At 35.8% G+C, this 21,865-nt stretch overlaps 1 protein-coding gene across 1 annotated transcript; it reads left to right on the top strand.

Annotated features, from left to right (window-relative positions):
• The first annotated feature begins 3,026 nt into the window (after nucleotides 1–3,026).
• Nucleotides 3,027–21,344, top strand: LOC306880767 (ralA-binding protein 1-like). Its single transcript, XM_079434513.1, has 10 exons — nucleotides 3,027–3,091; nucleotides 5,039–5,373; nucleotides 6,697–7,131; nucleotides 8,247–8,596; nucleotides 9,636–9,797; nucleotides 11,047–11,178; nucleotides 15,345–15,455; nucleotides 15,788–15,909; nucleotides 16,510–16,630; nucleotides 18,803–21,344. Exons 2-10 carry the CDS (start codon nucleotides 5,127–5,129, stop codon nucleotides 19,124–19,126), a joined length of 2,004 nt encoding a protein of 667 aa, XP_079290639.1. The 5' UTR covers nucleotides 3,027–3,091; nucleotides 5,039–5,126; the 3' UTR covers nucleotides 19,127–21,344.
• Nucleotides 21,345–21,865: the final 521 nt, after the last annotated feature.

Here is a 21,865-nt window from a genome sequence, read left to right on the forward strand (position 1 = left end):
CAATTCTTTTTTGCAAAAGCAAAGAAAAAGCAGAAATGAATTTAGTATATATTTTATATATATATATATATATATCTTCTAAATCTGCACTCGAGTCGAGGTCAGAATTAATTTCATGGTTACTTTCAGACATGCCTGCTAAATAATAAGCCCAACATAACCAGAGACTCACATTCAAGAGCAAAGTTCATATTGACTCAGGCAGACAGTGAGGCTTTTTGTTAACTTTAACCAAAGGGTATTAGGATCTTTGATATTATTGGGGTGTGAGTGTGTGAGTGAGTGAGTGAGTGAGTGAGTGAGTGTGTGTGTGTGTGTGTGCACCTGGTATTCATCACGTCCTGGGGACCAAATGTCCCCACAAGGATAGTAATACCAGTAAATCTTAATCTTGTGGGGACATTTTTTGGTCCCCATGAGGAAACAAGCTTATAAATCATACAGCATAAAGTTTTTTGAAAATCTAAAAATGCAGCATGTTTCCTGTGAGGGCTAAGTTTAGGTGTAGGGTTGGTGTAGGGCAATAGCACATACAGATTGTACAGTATAAAAACCATTACGCCTATGGGATGTCCCCATAAAACATGGAAACCCAACATGCGTGTGTGTGTGTGTGTGTGTGTGTGTGTGTGTGTGTGTGTGTGTGTGTGTGTGCACCTGGTATTCATCACGTCCTGGGGACCAAATGTCCCCACAAGGATAGTAATACCAGTAAATCTGAATCTTGTGGGGACATTTTTTGGTCCCCATGAGGAAACAAGCTTATAAATCATACAGCATAAAGTTTTTTGAAAATCTAAAAATGCAGCATGTTTCCTGTGAGGGCTAAGTTTAGGTGTAGGGTTGGTGTAGGGCAATAGCACATACAGATTGTACAGTATAAAAACCATTACGCCTATGGGATGTCCCCATAAAACATGGAAACCCAACATGTGTGTGTGTGTGTGTGTGAGGAGTGAGTGAGTGAGTGAGTGAGTGAGTGAGTGAGTGAGTGAGTGAGTGAGTGAGTGAGTGAGTGAGTGAGTGAGTGAGTGAGTGAGTGAGTGAGTGTGTGAGGTGTGAAGAAAGAAAGAAAGGTGTGGTGACTCCAGGTTTAGCAGCTGAAGTTTCACACCAAAGCAATTCTTCGAAAAAAAAACCGGTCCAGATAGAATCTACCACAAAAAAAGGTCAAGAAACCCAATTAACTCACTGTTACAAATCCTGGATGCACAAAAGAGGAATTCAGAGCCAAAACAATAAAAGGAATTAAGATGTTATCTTTGTATGTGTGTAGGTCAGGTGTAGCCTTCACTGGTATAACCAAACCTTGCCATAATGAAAGCTTGTTGTTATAATGAAACTCTAAATATGCAAAAATGGGAGCTGTCTGAATGAGAGTCCAAACAGCTGATCAAAATATCACAATAACTTGATGCACTAAAACAACTAAAATTTTAATAAAAATTAATAAACAATTATGTCTAAAATGTATTTTAAAAAATTATATATATATATATATATATTTTTTTTTTTTTTTTCTTTTTTTTTTTTTTAAACTGTAGATATTATTTTTAATTTTAATATTTAGTTATTTTAGTGGTTAATGTTACTGTTAGTGAATTGATAATTTAATTGAAATACTATTATTCTGAATTCAGTTTTTCTTTTAATTATTATTTTTTGTATGCATCCATCCATCCATCACTTTTTTTTTTTAAATGTTTTTGCCTCTGGAAATGTTCAGGACCGCCACTGGTTTCCTTTCAAAGATTGTACATGATGCTCAGTACGAAAACAACAGACGTCAAGAAAAACAAATTATTATTTGTGTGTGTTTGAGATCAGAAACCAATTTAAACCGCATTCACAGTCTGCTGAAACAACGTTCTGGCTGTGGCATCTAATAAATCCAAGGAAGAAAGAAACAAATGTTTTAAAATTGAAACGATAATGTTCATATATTCCAGGTATATGTTATGTTACACAGAGTCTACTTCTCCCACCACAGCTGTCATGAATTTTTGAAAACTGTTTGGCTGAATGTAGTGAAGAAAAACATTGTTACTGCCAGATGGTCTTCACGTGTTTTATTGTCATGTGGTTTCATCAAGATGGGAGAAGGTTCAAAGGTCAAGATGGTGTAAAAACAATTTTGAGCGGAAAACAATCAACAATAGAATACTTGAACTAAATGTTGAATTTTATTGCTCTTCTTATCAAGGCAGAATTTTGTAATGAGCAGACATTGGATTTGTACCAGTCAGGGTACAATTAGTTAAGACTAAAGAAAGAAAGAGAGAAAATAAATGGTAACTGCAATAAAATATAACTTAAATTTTATTTTACTTTAGCTAGTTGCCAAGTCAACATTTCTCATTTTAATTTAACTTAACTTAAAATATTTGTGTGTGTGTATATATATATATATATATATTAGAAAAACGGAATTCAAAATATCAATAAAAACCCAATTCAGAATAATAGTATCTCAATTAAGTTGAATTATCAGTAACCACTGACTCATACCGCTGCATTTATCAGTTAAGTGTTCTGAAGAATGTTCTGCTTCAGTTTTATAAAGGATGCCATAAAATATGTCCAAATTCTTATCTAGCATATCAGATAATAAGTTGCACAACCCTAAACAAAATGATAATGCTTGAATCATGAAAGTGATTCTACAGCAATCCCCTGAAATGACCTAACCAGAGGAAGAACAACTAGGAAGGACTGCTTTTGTTTCTAGGGGACAGTTTTTTTCTCCATAAATATGAATGACCTCCCCTGACACTCATTCAGCTGTAACACTGCAATATTGGTCTGCGGCTCAACGGCTTCATCTGCAGGCCTCATGGGCACATAGAAAATAATGCAGAAAGACCATATCTAATACTTTCGTGGTTATTTTATTTTGTCATGTAAATTGATATCCTCAGAAATGTCTTCAAATTGCTCAAAACATTTGCAGAAACCTATGTACGCAGGTGGCAGACACAGAAAACAAACCAGAGCTCCCATAATTCAAAGGGGCTCCAACTGCGCATGCGCGCGCGTCAGATGGGACGTAAACAAGCTACAGGAAGTGCAGCTGTTACCTTGATCATAGCAGGTTTGTGGACGGATTGTTTTTTTAGTATATTTGTACGTGTTTTTTCATATTTTATCAGAAATATGGCTTATTTTCTCGCTCACACCGTGTATTTGTCTTTTACGAGTTTGAAAGGTTGACTTTGTCCATAAAATCAGAGGTTCGTTAGCAAGCATGCTAGGTGTGAATGTTATATTATTAGCACTGATGGTATTAGCTGCTACATGTTTTTCTCGGTGGTAAAGCATCTTTTAAGTCCGGTTCATTCATTGTTTTAACACGTTTTGAAGGTATTCTGTCATATATAGTCTGGTTTGTGTTTCATTCAACGAAACAGCAGCTGTCAGGAGAGATTTATTCTGCTCCATAGTCGAGAAAATCCTTCCTTCACAATCTGTCAAAATCCCTTTAAATAGCTGTGATTGACATTTTTTTGGATGTGGCAGGGCCCACAGATATTGTATAATATATAAAATGGGAAGTTGATATTAAACTTCAGCAGTGTGATACTTAAGCCTAAAAGTAGGATTCTTTTACATGCACTTTTTAATATTTGTCAGTTGCTTAGCTAGCCCTTAGCCCAAAAAAATCTAATAAAATAATAAATATTCTTAAAACTGTGGGGGAAAAAAATCGCACGTCTGTTATTTGACAACTAGTGCCCACATGAATTTTATTGATGTAAATTAGAGACTTTTTTTTAGTGAATTAAACTAAGCTTAAACTCGTAACGAACTCAAAAATTACCATGTTTACAAATGTTATACATGTTTCTGGTCTTATACTGAATGATTCATGCATTCATGTTTTTTTCTTGTAGTTTTTATATCAGTATGTAATAGTTTGCTCTGCTTAAATGACTCTTACTTGTTGGAGACCACTTGTTAGGATCCAATCTATTCTGATTGAAAATGAGCTACATCCTACAACTACATCTGTTTCTGTGAGATCTGACTTTATTAAATATGTCTGCCTCCGCTGAGCATGTGTTTGAGCTTGTTATAATAGTAATAGAGAAAAATGGGCTGGTTTGGATGTATCCCTACAATATATGGCTATGTAGTTAATTGTTTTACTTAATTAAATAATATAAACATTTGTGACCCTGGCTGTGAAAACCTAGCTAAAGTCATTTTTTGTGATTTACTGTTTTCTACATAAAATCATCCTTCATGAAGTAAAGATGTATCTTGAATGTAATCTTTAATATTGACTGACCATGTCAAAAATTGAAAGCATAGTGAAATTAATGGTTGAAGTCAAACTTTGATGCTTATTATCTCATAATTAGAGTTTGAGACTTGGATAAAGTGTCACATTTATAGATCACGTTTAATGAAAGACATTATCTCTAATTGGTGATTTTTAAGTGTTCACAACTTGTAGATGTTTTTATGAATGGCTTGGAACTGAGAAAGCTTATTTAAAGCTTTGTCTAGTTTTTGTGCTGTTGTTGGGATTTTAATCATGATTGTAATAGCTCTATAAATCATTGAAGAATTCACGGTCATTCGAAATGGAGAAGGTGACTTTAGTGTTCCAGTTTGTACTTCTCAGCCCATAAAACCATTTTTATTGCAGTGACAAAAAATTCATTCAGGTTTTGAGATGCAAAAATCCTTATGGTCACTAGAGGGCAGTGGTATTATTTAGCCCAAATATTAGCTGTTTTGATAATTGAATCACACAAATTCACACAGAGTTTAAAAAATGTGTTTTGAGAGACATCCTGATCATTTATTTAAAGGTTATCTGTTCATCTGATGTAAGAACACTGCTGTTTACAAAACACACTGCTGCCATGAGGGCATAATGTCTGCAAAATCAGCTTCAACAAACACAGATAGCAGACATATTATTCAGTTCCAGAAGAATGTCATAACCAGCTGCCATCCTGAAAGCTGGTTATGACTTATGACAGCTGCCTGGATTTAAAGTGTGAGAATTTGAAATGTTTTTCCCCCTCAGGTGACATGGACAGGTGACGCGTCATCAGAGCCAACAGCCAATCCCAGGGCATCGTGCTGCAAGGAGCTAATAGCAGGGCGGCGCAGAGATGACGGAGTGCTTCCTGCCACCCAATAGCAGCCCTGCGGAGCAGAGGAGGGCGGAGCATCCCGGGGGCGTGGCTCGTACCCCGAGCTCTGAAGAGATCAGCCCTACTAAGTTCCCAGGCCTGTACCGTACGGGCGACCCCTCACCCCCTCACGACGGACACCACCATGAGCCGCCCGACGTAGCGTCCGATGACGAAAAGGAGCACAACAAGAAGAAGAACAAGTTTAAGAAGAAGGAGAAACGCAGTAAGATAGATAAACATGCTCCATATTTATACTCAACAATGCCCTTATATTGACACTTGCATCTAAATAAAGACTTGAATGTTGTTGCATTAGATTAGTGGTTCTCAATCTTTTTACACCAAGTACCACCTCAGAAAATATTTGGCTCTCCAAATACCACCATAATGACCAACATTAAAATACAGTAGTGCAATAGGCCTTATTATTCAGCTACAGCTATGCAGAGTTCAAAAACGGCAGTTTATTCCTAATAAAAATATTTATTATTGTCGGCCACTTTAAACATTGTAAAAGCAGTTTGAGCATTAACACTGCACAGCGTTAAAACTTTCTATTCATCAAAGAATCCTGAAAAATATATCACGATTTCACCAGAAATATGAAGCCGTTTTCAGGATTGATAATTATAACAAACATATTTGAGCAGTAAATCCGCATATCAGAATGATTTCTGATGGATCATATGTGACACTGAAGACTGGAGTAATGATGCTGAAAATTCAGCTTTTTATCCCAGAAATAAATTGGATTTCAAAATATAGTCAAATAAAGTCATTTTTAATTTGTAATTTTTTTTAACAATATTAAAGTTTTTACTGTATTTTTGATCAAACAAATGCAGCCTTAATGAGACCTATAAGAGACTTCCAAAAACATTAAAAACAAGGATTTACCAAACCCAAAATTTTGAATGGTATTTTATATATGAAATATCATCAAGAGGCTAGTGAGATATTGTTTTTGTAACTGTATAGCCCAGCTCTAGTTGATAGTATGGACTTCTGCCCTCATTGTGCACATGTTCCAGTTTCTGTGCAGCTTCAGAGTGAATTTGTTATTTTCCTGCCGCTATATTTAGTCGCTCTGCAGCAACCTATTGCACACAAGCAGCAAGTGATGGAGCTTTTAAAACACCCTGTCTAGTGTCCATCCCTGTAGGTGTGTTATAGTGACTGAGGAGGGGCCGGTCATGAATGCTGGCTGATGGGGTCAGAGCCGCTCATTACTGTTCTGCTCCAGGTGAAGTCAGTGTCAGGACAAGGAAATGGATCACTAAAAAAAGAGCTGGCACAGGGGGATATTGCTAAATTGTAAGCTGACCTCTTTAGAGCAATTTTCAGTCTCTTTCTCTCGTTCTCGTTTCGTTCTGCTCGTTTCAGTCTCACCTAACCTTGAGAGACACAGACGGTGGGACAGTAAATTTTGCACAGCCGTTAATAGGACTGTCTCTTTTTAGCATCAGGTATTGGAAGAAGGTTGCTTCTCGTCTCGTCTCGTCTCGTCTTCTCTTCATCTCTTGTTTTTCCTCTCCTCTCCCTTTAGCTGAGGGATACGCTGCATTCCAGGAGGACAGTTCTGCCGATGAGGCCGAGAGCCCGTCTAAGATGAAGCGCTCTAAGGGCATCCACGTCTTCAAGAAGCCCAGTTTCTCCAAGAAGAAAGAAAAGGACTTCAAAGTGAAGGAGAAGGGGCCTAAAGAGGAGAAGGCTAAGGACAAGAAGTCCAAAGACCTGACGGCAGCGGACGTCGTGAAACAGTGGAAGGAGAAGAAAAAGAAGAAAAAGCCTACCGCTGAGCCCGAACCCGTCGTCACGGAGACAGCGGCGACTTTCCGGCCGATCTTCGGAGCGCCTTTAGGGGAAGCAGTGAGGAGAACGGCGCTGTATGATGGGATACAGCTTCCAGCCATCTTCAGAGAGTGTGTGGACTACATCGAGAGCTACGGCATGAAATGTGAAGGCATCTATCGTGTTTCCGGTATGACCCTGTTCTACTTCCTGTGAACTGAAATCTCATGTTTGTTTATTTCAAGGAATATTCTGGGATGTTTTCAGGGGTTTTTTCAGCACACAATAATGTTAACTTGTAATATAGAATCTAATGACACGTTAATATACATTTTAACCTAAATGATTAAAAATAGTTTAATAGTTTAAATAGAGTTAATGTGCATATAATATAATGTGCATTATAAAAAGTGAGTGATTCAAGTCAAATTATCAACAGTACATCATCAGTATTAAGCTAAAACTCACCCAGAATATTCCTTTAATCTTATTTCCTTCCCCCTAAATTGGGATAGTAATGTTACAAGTTGTAAGATTTTCTTAATGTTTTGAAAGAAGTCTCTTATGCTCATGAAGGCGGTGGTTATTTGATCAAAAATACAATACAGTAATACTGTAAAATGTTATTACAATTTAAAATAGCTCTTTTCTATTGTAATATATTTTATAATGTCATTTATTCCTGTGATGCAAACCATCAGTTGTGCTGCTTAGTTTTTTTTTTTGTGGAAACCAGATTCTTTTTCCACAAGTTCTTTTCCAAAAGTTTAAAAATATAAATTACTAGAGATAGATCTTTGTTACATTATACATGTTTTTACTGTCACTTTTGATCAATTTAAAGTAACTTTGCTGAATAAAACTGTTCATTTCTATGAAACAAAAAATAAATAAATCTTACAGACCCTTAAACTTTTAAACAGTATGTGTAAAAGTGAACAAATGTGCAAAGCAAATCTCAAAATCTGTAATCTCAGTGTGTTTTCACATCTGTGTCCAAATTCAGACTTTTAAAGAACTGAAAGTGTTTAAAAACAGCCTAGTTTTTTTTTTCAGATTTAAATGGTTTCTACCTTAAAAGTGAGTTTGGATCGCCCTTTGGTCCACTTTTGATAGCATTTTAGTCCACTTTTTATTTATGATGTTTAATTCAATAACCATACAATAATGTGTACTGTAGGTCTATCTCTAAAGTGCGGACAACCAAGACATGCCCCTTGCCAGATTTTCTTTTGTCTGCATGGAAAAGTTAGAATCAGATGTTGCTTGCAGCTTTTGACTCTTGCCCCCATGTTTTTCCTGTAGGTATGAAGTCAAAGGTTGACGAGCTGAAAGCGGCGTACGACCGTGAGGAGTGTCCGTGTCTGGAGGAGTATGATCCTCACACAGTGGCCAGCCTGTTGAAGCAGTACCTGCGAGAGCTGCCTGATAACCTGCTGGGAAAAGAGCTGGTCCTGCGTTTCGAAGAGGCCTGCGGGCGGCCCAGCGAGGCGGAGAAACTGCAGGAGTTTCAGAGGCTCCTGGGGGAGGTTCCTGCGGGGAGCAGACTCCTCCTGGCCTGGCTCATCACTCACATGGACCACGTCATCGTCCGTGAGACAGACACCAAGATGAACATCCAGAACATCTCTATTGTGCTCAATCCTACCGTACAAGTGAGTTTATGATCTACAGGTGATGTTCGCTTGATGCGAAATGGGTTATCAAGCAGTTGTGAATGATGAATCTAGTTCTTAATTTCCAAAAATTAGCAAGACTTGCTTTTTATGTTTCATGTTTCTCATATCAATCCACAAGCTCTTTCTTCTCACATAAAAAAAAAATAGATTAGCCGGGCAAATATCATGAATAATATTGGGTGTTTATCATTTGCAATATTTTGTAAATATTCAGCACATTATTGATTTTTTAAAGTAATGAATGTAGGTTGATTTGATTACATTTTTACCCTTATAAAATCAAAAGGTTTTTAATCAAATTAAAGCTTTCTTTTTGATTGAGTTTTCCAAATATTAGCGACAATTTTTTTTACTATTATCACTAATTATTATTATTGTTTTAAATAAAGGATTTCAAGTTTCTTGTATTATTTCATAATATAGTAGTCGTGGCCTAATGGTTAGAGAGTCGGACTCGTAATCCAAAGGTTGCGGGTTCGAGTCTCGGGCCGGCAGGGATTGTAGGTGGGGGAGTGAATGTCCAGCGCTCTCCAGCCTCAATACCACGACTGAGATGCCCTTGAGCAAGGCACCGAACCCACAACTGCTCCCCGGGCGTTGCAGCATAAATGGCTGCCCACTGCCCACCGGGTGTGTGTTCACGGTGTGTGTGTGTGTTCACTGCTGTGTGTGTGCATGTTGGATGGGTTAAATGCAGAGCACGAATTACGAGTATGGGTCACCATACTTGGAAGTATGTCACTTCACTTCAGTATTTTGTAAATATTGGACATAATATCAATAATATCAGGACACATGGAGGATAGAGGTGCCCTCATACTGCTAATGAGATCTTTGTTTGGGGTCATTTTTATTTGAGAGAGGACCGCAAATGATGCAGAGAAGAGGGGAGAATATGATTGGGCAATAACAATAAATTTACCTCCCATTAACAGTGGTTCTGCCTTTTTAAGGTTTACCATGGCTGTATATTCCTGATTGACCCCAAATCAATCCTTTGCTCTCTGATTTGTAGATCGGGAATCGTGTGCTGTACGTGTTTTTCACTCACGTCCGTGAGCTGTTTGGTGATGTGGTTCTGAAGCCGGTCGTCCATCCTCTGCGTTGGTCCAACATGGCCACCATGCCGACCCTACCTGAGACCCAGGAGAGCATTAAAGAGGAGATCCGCAGACAGGTGGGGCATAGGACTGAAACAATACAGCTATAGGCCTACACTTAAAATAAAAGAAGTGTGTCAATCTCACAAACCTGTCTAATGGTTCACAGTTCAACCCAAAACTTGATCAAAAAATGATGGAATTATATTTTGCTAAATGAATAATGCATCTTGTGAGGACTGTTAAGATTTTTATGACAATTTTGTCATTTTGAGATCCAGATCATATGATTTACCTGGAAGAGGAAGCTATGTAATGTAAGAAGTTTTGTTTTATGTTTTACATAATATAATTCGTTTTATTGTGTCAAAGGCAAATATGACCCTAGAACAAGGAAATGCATGATATTCAAAACAGGAGATGAATCCAAACTTTGTGCGTGAGGAGAGACTGGAAACAAAAACAGATCTGGAGCAGAGAAAACAAAAACAGTCCTGATGTTTGTGAATCTATAGCTGCTGTCACATGACTTCAACAAGATAACAATAACAGTACAATTTATGGCTTAGAGATTGCTCTTTGTGAGAAACGTTCTAAATTTTGTTAGATGTATCAACTTTGTCTCTGATGTTTCTTATAAAAACCTCTTGAAGGAATAAAAGACAACATTTTTTGATTGCAGATTGCTGAACACAGTTTGAGAGGTTGAGATTTCGTCTAGAGCTCTAGTAAAGACTGGGGTGGTCTTCTCAGGAGAAAAGTCAAAGCAACAAGAGACAAAACATGAGAAAAAACAGCCTCATTTGCTCTAGGACAGCTAAGATTTGAAGAATCTTGTTTGTGAGTTATAGTGAAATTTCGGAAACCAAAACATGTCACCGAAAGAGCAAAACAATTCATTCTCTGTTTCAGCCGAATTGGTTTTGGAGAACTGAAATCATTGACCAAAGCAGGAACGTTTAATTAACAGTTCTCCAATGGCACATATTACACTTATTTATTATTATACATTTAACTTAACCTGTTAGTGATGTGTTATTAAATATATATTTTAATAAATCTATTATGAATGAATCTGTCATGAAAACGAGATTTTATTAATGTTTATATTTCAATGACAAATTGGAACAGAAAGCTAATTCCAGTTGTATATGCAAGTTAAATGTTTATATACACAGTTTTTATTTAAATGTTTATTATGTATTGATAGATTCATTATTACATAAACATTATTTTCTCTTTCTGTAAATGGAAACTTCTATTTCAGTTTCAGTAAAAAGTTCATTTCAGTGCATCCCTAGTGATTTTATATGTGTCTTTCTGCAGGAGTTCCTCTTGAACCGTCTGCACAGAGATCTGCAGGCCGGTGTGAAGGATCTGTCCAAGGAGGAGAGACTCTGGGAGGTGCAGCGGATCGTCACCGCACTGAAACGCAAGCTCCGTGAGGCCAAGAGACAGGCAAGAGCTCTGATCCCTGTTTTACTGCACATCAGCACACATACAGTCTCATAATGAGTTTGTCTGAGAAAGAAGAATCAAATACAACAAGGGTTTTTAGTGAAAAACTACATTTACATTTCCTTACAGAAAGAATAATGTTTTAATAATTAAAAGAATAATAATTTGAAGTTGGAAATGTTATCAACTCAAATACAAATAGAAAAAGAGTGGTAATGGGTAGAAATGAAGGAAAAATAACAGGGTTTCCTCAGAGTCTTAAAAAGTCTTTAATTGTACAAGAAAGTCTTAATTATGATTTCAAGAGGTCTTCAATTTGGAGAAGGAAAGACCAGAATTGAGATGGCTGAATGTGACGATTAAACTTAAATGTCAACTCAAGTCAGAAAGCTCTAATAATAGTCCAACAAATATTTGTAGTAACGCGAGTGTGCTGTTTTCACATTCACAACTCAGGAAATTAGAGCATTTTAAAGTATTTTCATTCCAGTATGAATGAAAAAGACATCATGTGTTTAGTGCTAATGACCAATCCAATTATTAATTGGTCAATTTAATTTTTTTTTAATTTATAATTTTTTAATAAAGTATCGGTTCAGGCTAGGGATGCATCGATCCGATACTCAGGATCGGTATCGGCTCCGATACTGGAATTTCTGCCGGATTGGGTATCGGTCAGACGAGACGATCCGATATCGTGCGTATACTATTCTGTGTTATTGTTAAGCTCCACGAAAGCACAAAAACACTAGAAAGCACCATAAAGTCAAAGTACAAGTGTTCTGAAGCCCTTCCATAGTTTAATGTGAGGTACAGATGAATATTTAAGTCGTTAAATTCAAGTCACGTAAATTCTTCTCTCCGCTGCTTCTGTCTGTCATCCTCCGTTCAGCATTCAAACTGTCACGTTCGGTTAAGACAGTCAAGACGATGAAACTCTCTCCAAGACCGCTCAATAACTGAGATTTAAAACTGTTATCTCTTTCCTTTGTGCTTTGAACTTCTCTATGCGGAGCTGCGCGCTGTGACTCGTGCTGCTTCAAGCACATCATTCTGCGCACGGGAAGCCATAAGCGCTTTGTGCCACTCTCTATTGGAGTTTTTCGTATTATAATGCTTTTGCGCAATGAAATATTATTTATAGCGTTTCTTGTTCTGTCCTATCAAGGCTATTAATAATCGAATGTATAGCACAGTAATGGAGGCAGCAACATTTATGATATATATGATAGATGGGACTCCTCTCATATGTCGCTGCCTTCATTGTGCTATACATTTAAAAGAAATGTCTTTTAATTTTGTAGTTTATTTTTATAAATAAATACATTTACTTGTTTTCATTAATGTATTTTACAACAATACAAAGAGCAATGTGTAACATTTTACCAGATACAGTCCTTCGCATATTCACTTTATTTGTTCCCCACTAAATAATGTTATCACTAAATGTTTAGATTTTATAAAATTGTGCACTCATGATTTTTCTAGAATAAATTTTGCTGCTAAATTATCCACTAACCTAATTTATAATAATATTTTTGTCATAGATTATGAATGGGCCTGTTTACACCTGGTCATTTCATGCGTTTTCGCTGATCGGATATCTATCTGATTTGTTAAAACGTTTCAATTTACACATGGCCACAAAGTCGCAAAACGGATATAAATCCGATCTTCAATTCCTGCGCTATATTTAAATGTAACGAAATTCATGTCAACGAAATCAAAAGATAAGCGCTGCATTTTATTAATTATCAGCTCATTTCAAGATCAAAGACCGCAATAGGAGAGCACGTGGCATCAGCACTGGAAAGATAAGTTTGTCTTATGCTTTTAATGAAGAGTATTGTGTTGATCGTCTGCGTCTTACTTTCATCTTACGTTTCATTTGGCGTGTCTGCTTGCTGAAGAGCGTGTTGCATTAGCGCAGTCATATCTGACTATAATGTCATATAGCCTATAACACGGTCTCACATGTTTATTTTAATTTTTTACATTTTGGGACAAGTACAATTTACATATGTGGTTTCAACAACCAGATGCGTTTACACATGTCCAGTTTCGTTTGGAATGCGGCCCAGACCACCTCCTGACGTGGTTTGAGCGATCAGATTTATATTACAAAACGCATTAAGTGACCAGGTGTAATCAGCCCCTATATAATTTTTCATGTTATTTTTTCATTAAAATGAAGTTGTCTAATAGATTGTGTTTAACACACAAAATAGTGACACAGAAGTATAGAAATTCTACATTGATTTTAAAAAAACTGCGCTCGGATTGGATCGAAATTTTCTGGATTGGATCGGATCTGAAAAAATAGTATCGTTGCATCCCTAGTTCAGGCACCGTTTTGGCACCGGTATCGAAAAAAACCCGAACGATACCCAACCCTACGTACGAGTGCCTTCTTTCACTGCATGATTCGGTCTATTAATGCATTTAGAAGGATCACATAATTTAAGAAATGGGGGCAGAAAATGTATAACCTATATTTATATAATTTCATATAGTTAATATCACAGGAAGAGTTTTTTTTCCCAAAAGTCAGCATGATTACAAATGTGGCATTGATTTTGTGCAACAGTTCAAGAAACAAGAAGTTAATATTAAGAGACTTTCGTTTTAGACACCATATTTCCTACTTTTGCTCTATTTCTCCAACAAAAATAATTCCAAACACAGCCACAGCGCTGTTTTGCGTCTCTGAGCAACATGACGGTGCTTCGTTCCTGAATAAATCAACCGTTTAAATGATTCGGTTCAATCGCAATGACTCACTTATTAACACTGACTTGCTGCCACCTACTGGCAGTTTTAATTTCACATTTAAAGTATCTTCATTTATTTTATTTTTTTTATTCTTTCAAACATCAGTTTTCATCGTTTTATGTTTCAAATATCAAAACATTATTTATGCATTTGTAACTGCAGGTTACATCCCTCTGAGCTGCATTAAACAGTGTGTAAATGCATCTAAATGCCACTTCAGATGCATTGCAAAGATACATTTTGTTGATACTGATTTAATTTGCTTGGAAATAGCCCAAATGCAAGAATTTGACTCAAAATATGATGCACACTTTTAGAAAAAAATGGCTTAAAGGTAAAGATGCCCATAAAACTTATTGGAAAATATTAATTTCTATCACTGTTGTGAACTGACCACACAGAATATGAAGAATATCCAAAAACTTGAGGAGTCAGCTGTCCACAGTAATCTTTAAGTTACCAGCACAATAACACACAAAATATTGTCTAATTATCGTTCTTTACAAAATCCCAGAAAATATCAAGATATCAATTTTTTGTCAATATCGCACACCCCTAATTCATGTTATTTAATTTATATAATAATTTATTGATAATAATTGTTTAAATCAATATAATAATTAATACTTTTGACTTATCCATTTTCTTAAAAATGGTTTAAAGGTTGAAATGTAAAGTTTCTGTTTTTGTGAAAACTTGTATCTGAATTGTAAGTTATGCTTTTTACAGTCATTTTACAGTTTAATATGGTACTATAGACATTGCCCTACCCCGCTCATATGGTATTAATTACATTTTTGCAGGTCTTAAATAAGGTCCTAAGTCTTAAATTTGAGCTTAAAAATCCTGCAGAAACCCTGTATAAAATGTGGAAGAACTGACTTTTATTTTGAGACTTAAAAAGTATATGTTTCTAAAATATTGCGAGAAATAGATGGAGTACTGTAATGTAAACAATAATCAATGATTGTGTATCTGTAAACCTATACTTGCCTCAAAAATAGCTTGTATATCACTTGTTTTAATAAAAAAAAAAATGTTTACCCTGTATTTCTTTAATACTATATAAAAATAGCTGAAAATGAAAAAAAGAAACTTTTTTTTTTATTATTATTCTTGAAATGTTTTATTCATTTTCACAAACATTTTTAATTAAATGAGTTCAGATACATTTTTTTAGACTTTTTAACTAAAGAAAAACTTTAAATGTTTTAATTTGTTGTTTATATTTATTTATTTATAGTTATAAATTATAAACAATTTTTTATTGCTGATCACTCCTGTAAGAAACTTGCCACTGTTTGTAACTATAAAATGTAATTTACGCCCCATTGTTTATCATGCCACACTTCTAGAAACCTCCTCGTGTGTTGTTTGTCCCTCTGAATCTGCAGGAGTGTGAGACTAAAATCGCGCAGGAAATCGCCAGCCTATCTAAAGAGGACGTATCAAAGGAGGAGATGTCTGAGAACGAGGAGGAAGTCATTAATCTTCTTCTGGCACAGGTGAGGCCATCTGCTTGGATGCTAGTGCTAATTTCATCGTGTTTCAGTTGCTGGCTCGACACTGAAAGGGCTTTCTGACAGATAAACAAATCAGCTGGTCAATGACTTTGCATAGTATTCCCCAGAGCCATTTTTAACACCATGAACCTACAGAAACACATAATGTGCAGATGCTTGAATGCAAGCGTAAGAAGCATGTGAAAGAGGGGTCTTTTTCTGTCATATAGCATGTTACAATTCTACTCTACAGTTTTGCTGCACTTGTGAATTGGGATGCAGCCGAAGATTCTTTCTGTGTGATGTTTGGTTTGTTTCTCTGCTGCCCCCTGCAGGAGAATGAGATCCTAACAGAGCAGGAGGAGCTGATATCACTGGAGCAGGTGCTGCGCTGGCAGATCGCCACAGAGAAAGAAGAAATTGAGCGACTGCGTGCGGAGATTGCAGATATACAAAGGTGAGAGTTGACACAGGAAAAATCTAATTTGCTAAATATAATAATGAATGATCATAATCATGTTATTTCTGTGGGAAGGAACGTTTTTGAGAAGTATGTTCTGCTCATCAAGGCTGATATGCTAATATGTTGATTTGCTTAAGAAACAGCTCTCATTATTATGATCAAATTTGAAACGGTTGCGTTGCATTATAATTTTGTTTAAACTGAGATACACTGCCATTAAAGATTTTATTTAAAGAATGAATACATTTATTCAGAAAGGATGCATTAAACTGATCATAAAGTGGCTGTAAAGACTTTTATAATGTCACAAAAGATTTCTGTGTCAAAAACACTGTTGCTGAAAATTCAGCTTTAAATCACAGGAATAAATGACATTTCGGCATATAATGCAGCCTTGATAAGCATAAGAATCTTCATCTTTAAAAAAAAATATTAATTATTCCACACTTTAGTGTATGTGCAATTACCAGTGAATTTATCAAAGCAGGGGCTGCAGTACAGCAGATCCGAAACATCTTTCTGCTTCTTTTCTTTAACTCTTTGCCTTTCATTTTCTGCTTGAAATGACACACACACACACACACACACACACAGCCGTCAGCAGGGCCGCAGTGAAACAGAGGAGTATTCATCAGACAGTGAGAGCGAGAGTGAAGATGAAGAGGAACTGCAGATGATTCTAGAAGACCTGCAGAAACAGAATGAAGAGCTAGAGGTGAGAGGGAAGGACGTGAAGATTTGTTCAAAGTTAAAAATGTAATTGGCCTACTCTCTTTAGTTACTGTTGTTAACTTGGTCAAGCTTTCCTATTTGTGCTTGTTTTGTTGCATTAAGTCTGAATTACATCAGTTAAGAAATAATAATAATAATTATTATTATTATTAAATGAGTCCTAAGAAAAAAAAAGGAAAAAACTTGCAGGTTTATAAAACAAGTCATTCTGGCTCTAAAATCTAATTGAATAAAACATGTTTAAAACTGCTGAAAAATAGTCAACATAGTTATTTTGATATAATTGAGATATTATAGTTTGTATTAATATTTTGAATTAGTTATAATATAATATATGTTATATTATTATAATATTTAGTAATTTTAAGTTTTTTTCCTTTAAATATATCTAGTTTTTATTTTTATTTTTTTCAAGTAAACATATTCAAGAAGCTTCCGATGGACAAATTCAAGTGCCATCCTACTTTTTTTTTTTTTTTTTTTTTTTTTTTTTCTGAAGTATATTGGCTTTATTCTGATATACATCACACAAGAGGAAAGTCGATTGTTTTAAGCCAGTTTTAATGTGCAGCAGGAGCGTGTCCACAAGGGTGGCACGGATGAGCTTTGCCACCCCAAACCAGAGTAATGGGATCGAGTGCAGTGAGAGCAGAGCGAAAATCATGGAGCTGCGTGATTTTGACTGAAGCGAGGATTTTTTGAAAGTCGGGAGTTGTAGTTTTAATGTAATGTAATGTCAATTAAATGTAATCTTATTTTGCTTCTCTGTCTGTATCGAACTAAATAATTGATAAAATAACTGATTAGAATTTCACTTAGGGGTGTACTCACTTTTGTGGCCAGCGGTTTAGACATTAATGGCTGTGTGTTGAGTTATTTTGAGGGGACAGTAAATTTACACTGTTATACAAGCTGTACACTCACTACTTTACATTGTAGCAAAGTGTCATTTCTTCAGTGTTGTCACGTGAAAAGATATAATAAAATATTTACAAAAATGTGAGGGGTGAGATACTGTATTTTAAGACTTCCAAACAAAATTTGAGCTTCAAAACGCAACAATGACAGATTTAACGCCTTAATGCTGATAACAGCTTGGTAAATCATTTAATGCACCTAGCCTACTAAAAGAAAAGAAGTAGCCTAACACAAATAGCCCTTTTTGTCTTATCAGATCTGCTCAAGGGCTCTTACGTTTAAGATACATTTACTTTATCCAAAGCAAACTGCAATGCAATTAACAGATACCTACATTTTTTTTGTCGTGTTCATGAGCTGTGAGATGTATTCGAACCCATGATTCTGATTAGCTACATTTTTGAATTTCTGGTGATCACAAGTTTTTGAAAACTCTTCATACTATTTATCCTTTAATACAAATCCGTGCTAAACTTTGACAAAAAGTGTTTTTTTTTTAATGTTATAATAGTGATTTTTTTTTTATGTCTAAATATAGAAATGGCAAATGTACCAATGAGTAATCCTCTGCAGCCATAGTGGTAATATCAAGTAATTTTCATTTTGTTAAGTGTTTTTCAACCAGGCGGCAGAAATCTTCCCCTTGCATGGTACATTTTCCATGAAATATCTACATTAATTAAAAAAGTAAATAAAATTATAATGCTTCCTTTTTGAGTAAATATATATAAAAAAGGTATAATTTAGACACAAATAAAAAAAAAATGTTTAAAATGGGAGCAATATGGCAATGTTTTTTGTGGTGTGGAATAATGGGAGAGGAGAGTGGCATCTTTGTCACTTGGAATGAGCATTTTTCAAAAATGAGTTCTTTTGATTTTCATTCTCCATTTAAAATACCTTCAAAATTATATATGAAGACAACTGATATTTTTCACTTCTTTTGCCTGTAGCTCAAAATTAGGCCGTGCATATTCACACACGAGGGGGGTGACAACACTGATCCCTCAGCAAAGTTGTGCCCCTGGTGACAAGCCTAGTTGCCACCCCTCATTCTGCTCTTGCACCCCCTTTGCCACCCCAAGTATAAAATCCTGGACACGCCCCTGATGTGCAGAGCCGCTTGGCGTTTGTAAATGGCTAAATACTTAATTATATTATTTGCTTCTTAGCATTTGGCCAAAACTACTCATTGAATTCTATGCATCAGTCTCATCTTTGTTTTGTTTCTTTGCAGAATAAAAACACTCATCTGAATCAGGCCATCCATGAGGAACAGGAGGCCATATTGGAACTGCGTGTTCAGCTCCGCCTCCTTCAGACTCACAAGTTACAGCAGGAGCTCACATCCCCGCCCACCTCCGAACAGGCCCCGCCCTCCCAGCCCAGCCCGGAGGAACGGTCTAGAGCGGACGAGCCAATCAAACGTGCCGCAGCAGTCCCCATGGAACCCGCTGCTGCTGCTGCCACTGCAGCCGCTCCCGCCCCGGCCAATGGGAAGCCTGGAAAAGATGCCATGAAGCCATCGCCCAGCAAAGACAAGAGGGAGGCCGACCTGTAAACCATCTTACCATCACTACACCTGCGCTTGTGTTTGCTCATCGCGTAACTGTGACATCTTGTCAAGGTGAAGTGAGATGTTCATTACACTGGGAGAAAACTGGACAGCAGGGAATGGAGGCGAGATGCAATTTGTAGGTCAATAGATCTAAAGAGAGGCGACTATGGGAAACATGTCTGAATGGTCATCATCACAATGGAGTGAAATTGCATTCTTTGACACGTTTAAGCTTGTATGTGAAATTGCAGCAGCACAATCAGATCTTTGTGAGTGCTCAGATTCGATCTGCCCTTTGACCCCTGTCTTTTTTCTAAATAGTTAAGAGTATTAGGGGTTTGTTTAAAAATCCCAAGTTTGTTTAAAAAAAAAAAAAAAAAAAAGTGAATCTCATCTGTCCAGGTCAATTTTTACTCCAAAATCAAAAGACAAAAAAATATATATATTATATTATGTTATATTTTGCATTAAGAAAATTAAGCCTCTTTTTGCATTCTAACATTATTTACATTACTATTAAGCACTTTTCTACATAATTGCCATTACCTTCATTCAAATAAAATGTCATTCTCATGACGGAAATGTGGTAATACGGAAAAATATTGATATATTATTTACATTATAAAAGTATATATCATGGTATTATTTGTTGTACTGCTTTTATGCAGATTTAAATTTAAAACATTATAGTATTTTAAGTGCAAATTGTTCTTAATAATCATTAAATTAATGTCACAATGCAAAAAAAAAAAAAAAGAAGTTTAATTTTCTTTATGCAAACACATTTTTCTTTTCGGTTTTGGGTTAAAATATATGATAGCCCATTTCCATGGAATAAAAAGTGTAATTGCATCTCCCAATTTGGATTTTGTTTTGTTTTTTACGCAATTTTGATAAAAAGGTCAGAATTGTGAGATGTAAATTCAGAATTCTGACTCTTTTCTCACAATTCTTTGTTTACATCTGACAATCCTTTTCTTGCAATTTACATTTTTGTCTCAGGATTTTGAGTTTACATTTCACAATTCAGTTTTTTTCCACCACAGAAAAAAAAAGAGGTAGTTGCAACTTATCTCAAAATTCATGCTTTGTTTTCTGCTGTTGCTAGTTTATCTCCTAATTCTCATAATGGAATTTTGATAGATAAAGTTTCAAGATAAAAAGTTGCAATTACCTTATTTATTTATTCCATGGCGTGAACGGGCTTTTATATAAATGTGACATGTTTTCTTAAGATTCACCTAATTACTTCAAGCATTTCAAGAAATACCGAGCGCTAATATGATGATTCAACACTTAATTGCATCATAACATGTGTGAAAGCTCCAAACCACAGGCGACAAACATCCGTATCTTCTGTGTTCACATTACATTCAGTGCAAAAACAATCATTTCAGACAAGCAGGTTCACTTTATTGGTTATTACTGAGAAATGCATTTTAATTATGCAGTTCTGCTCATAAGTAAATCCCAAAGGAGTAAATACATTGAGAAATATCTTGGATGTCTGTTGCCAATGCAGAAATAAGGGGATGAGAAATCATAACGGGCTGCCAGCTCTCCAATTGTGGGTCCAGGTCTAGAACAGAGATCAAACTGAGTGAAAATGAAGTCGTGTGTTTTCTGAAACCACTGTGCCATAGGTGACTGTGTGCAGCCGCACAGAAGAATTACTCTGAAGTTGCTCCGGGACATTGTCAATACAACTAGATTGTATTTTTACCTATTAAGATATTCAAAGGAGACGGTTTTGAGCGTTTATTATAAATTTCAATATTTAATCATCAATATATATAAACATCTAATCTGTAACTGCACTAAACTGAGAATGAGTTGATTGCCGTTTGTGATGGAGTTAATCACATTTTTGTTAGTTTCCGTATGTTCATGTCACGCTATGTTTTTTAAAACAAATTTCGTGAAGCACAAGAATATTTTTGATCACTGATGAAGTTTGATGGGTTGTTATGGGTGGTTTTAACAAGGTAGGTGATCCGAATCAAAGAAAAGAGATATTGCATGACTAAAATAATGTTTAGATTTGAATTTTCTTTCTGCAGAATATCTTCTTTTTCTTTTGATTTGTGGTGAAATATGAAACATGGCTTTTTTTGTTTTTGTTTTGAGAGACTCACTCAACCGGTCCTGAAGTTTTGGCACAGTTGTTACAGATGTTCTGACACACGGATCGATAGTCATTTTGGAAGCTTGCACTACATTGTCACCAATTCTTTCCTTTTTTTTTTTTACTACCAATATTCTGTCAGTTTCATTTTATTTTGTGATTATTATTTTTGTCTAAAGTGCTTGTTGAATGCTGTTGTAGTACTGGGTTATTGTATATTATTATTCTCTTTCAGATAGAACATATTTTCTCCCTCATTTTGCTTATGGTTTGTTTTCTCTCTTTCTTGTCAAGGTGCATTTCAGAAATACTGTATAGTTCTAATCAAAGCTATGTGTGCTATATGTATTTTTTTTCTCCTATATGTCTCTCTGTTAGAACTTATTTCAAATAGATACCCGCTCATCTACTTTTGGAAATGATAGTTTTTCATGTTATAAACAAAGCTTTTGTAGCTCATGATCATTACAAACAGAATGCTGCCATCTAAAATAAAATGATAGGTTGGACAGTAATTAAAGTTGAAAGATTATTCACTGGAATACAGAATATGAAGGACTGACCTGTTGCTCCTGCGGTGAAGGTGAAGATCATGCTGGATACTCTCAGTGACTGCA

This window comes from Barbus barbus, assembly GCF_936440315.1.
Source record: "Barbus barbus genome assembly, chromosome: 15".
Classification (NCBI taxonomy): domain Eukaryota; kingdom Metazoa; phylum Chordata; class Actinopteri; order Cypriniformes; family Cyprinidae; genus Barbus; species Barbus barbus.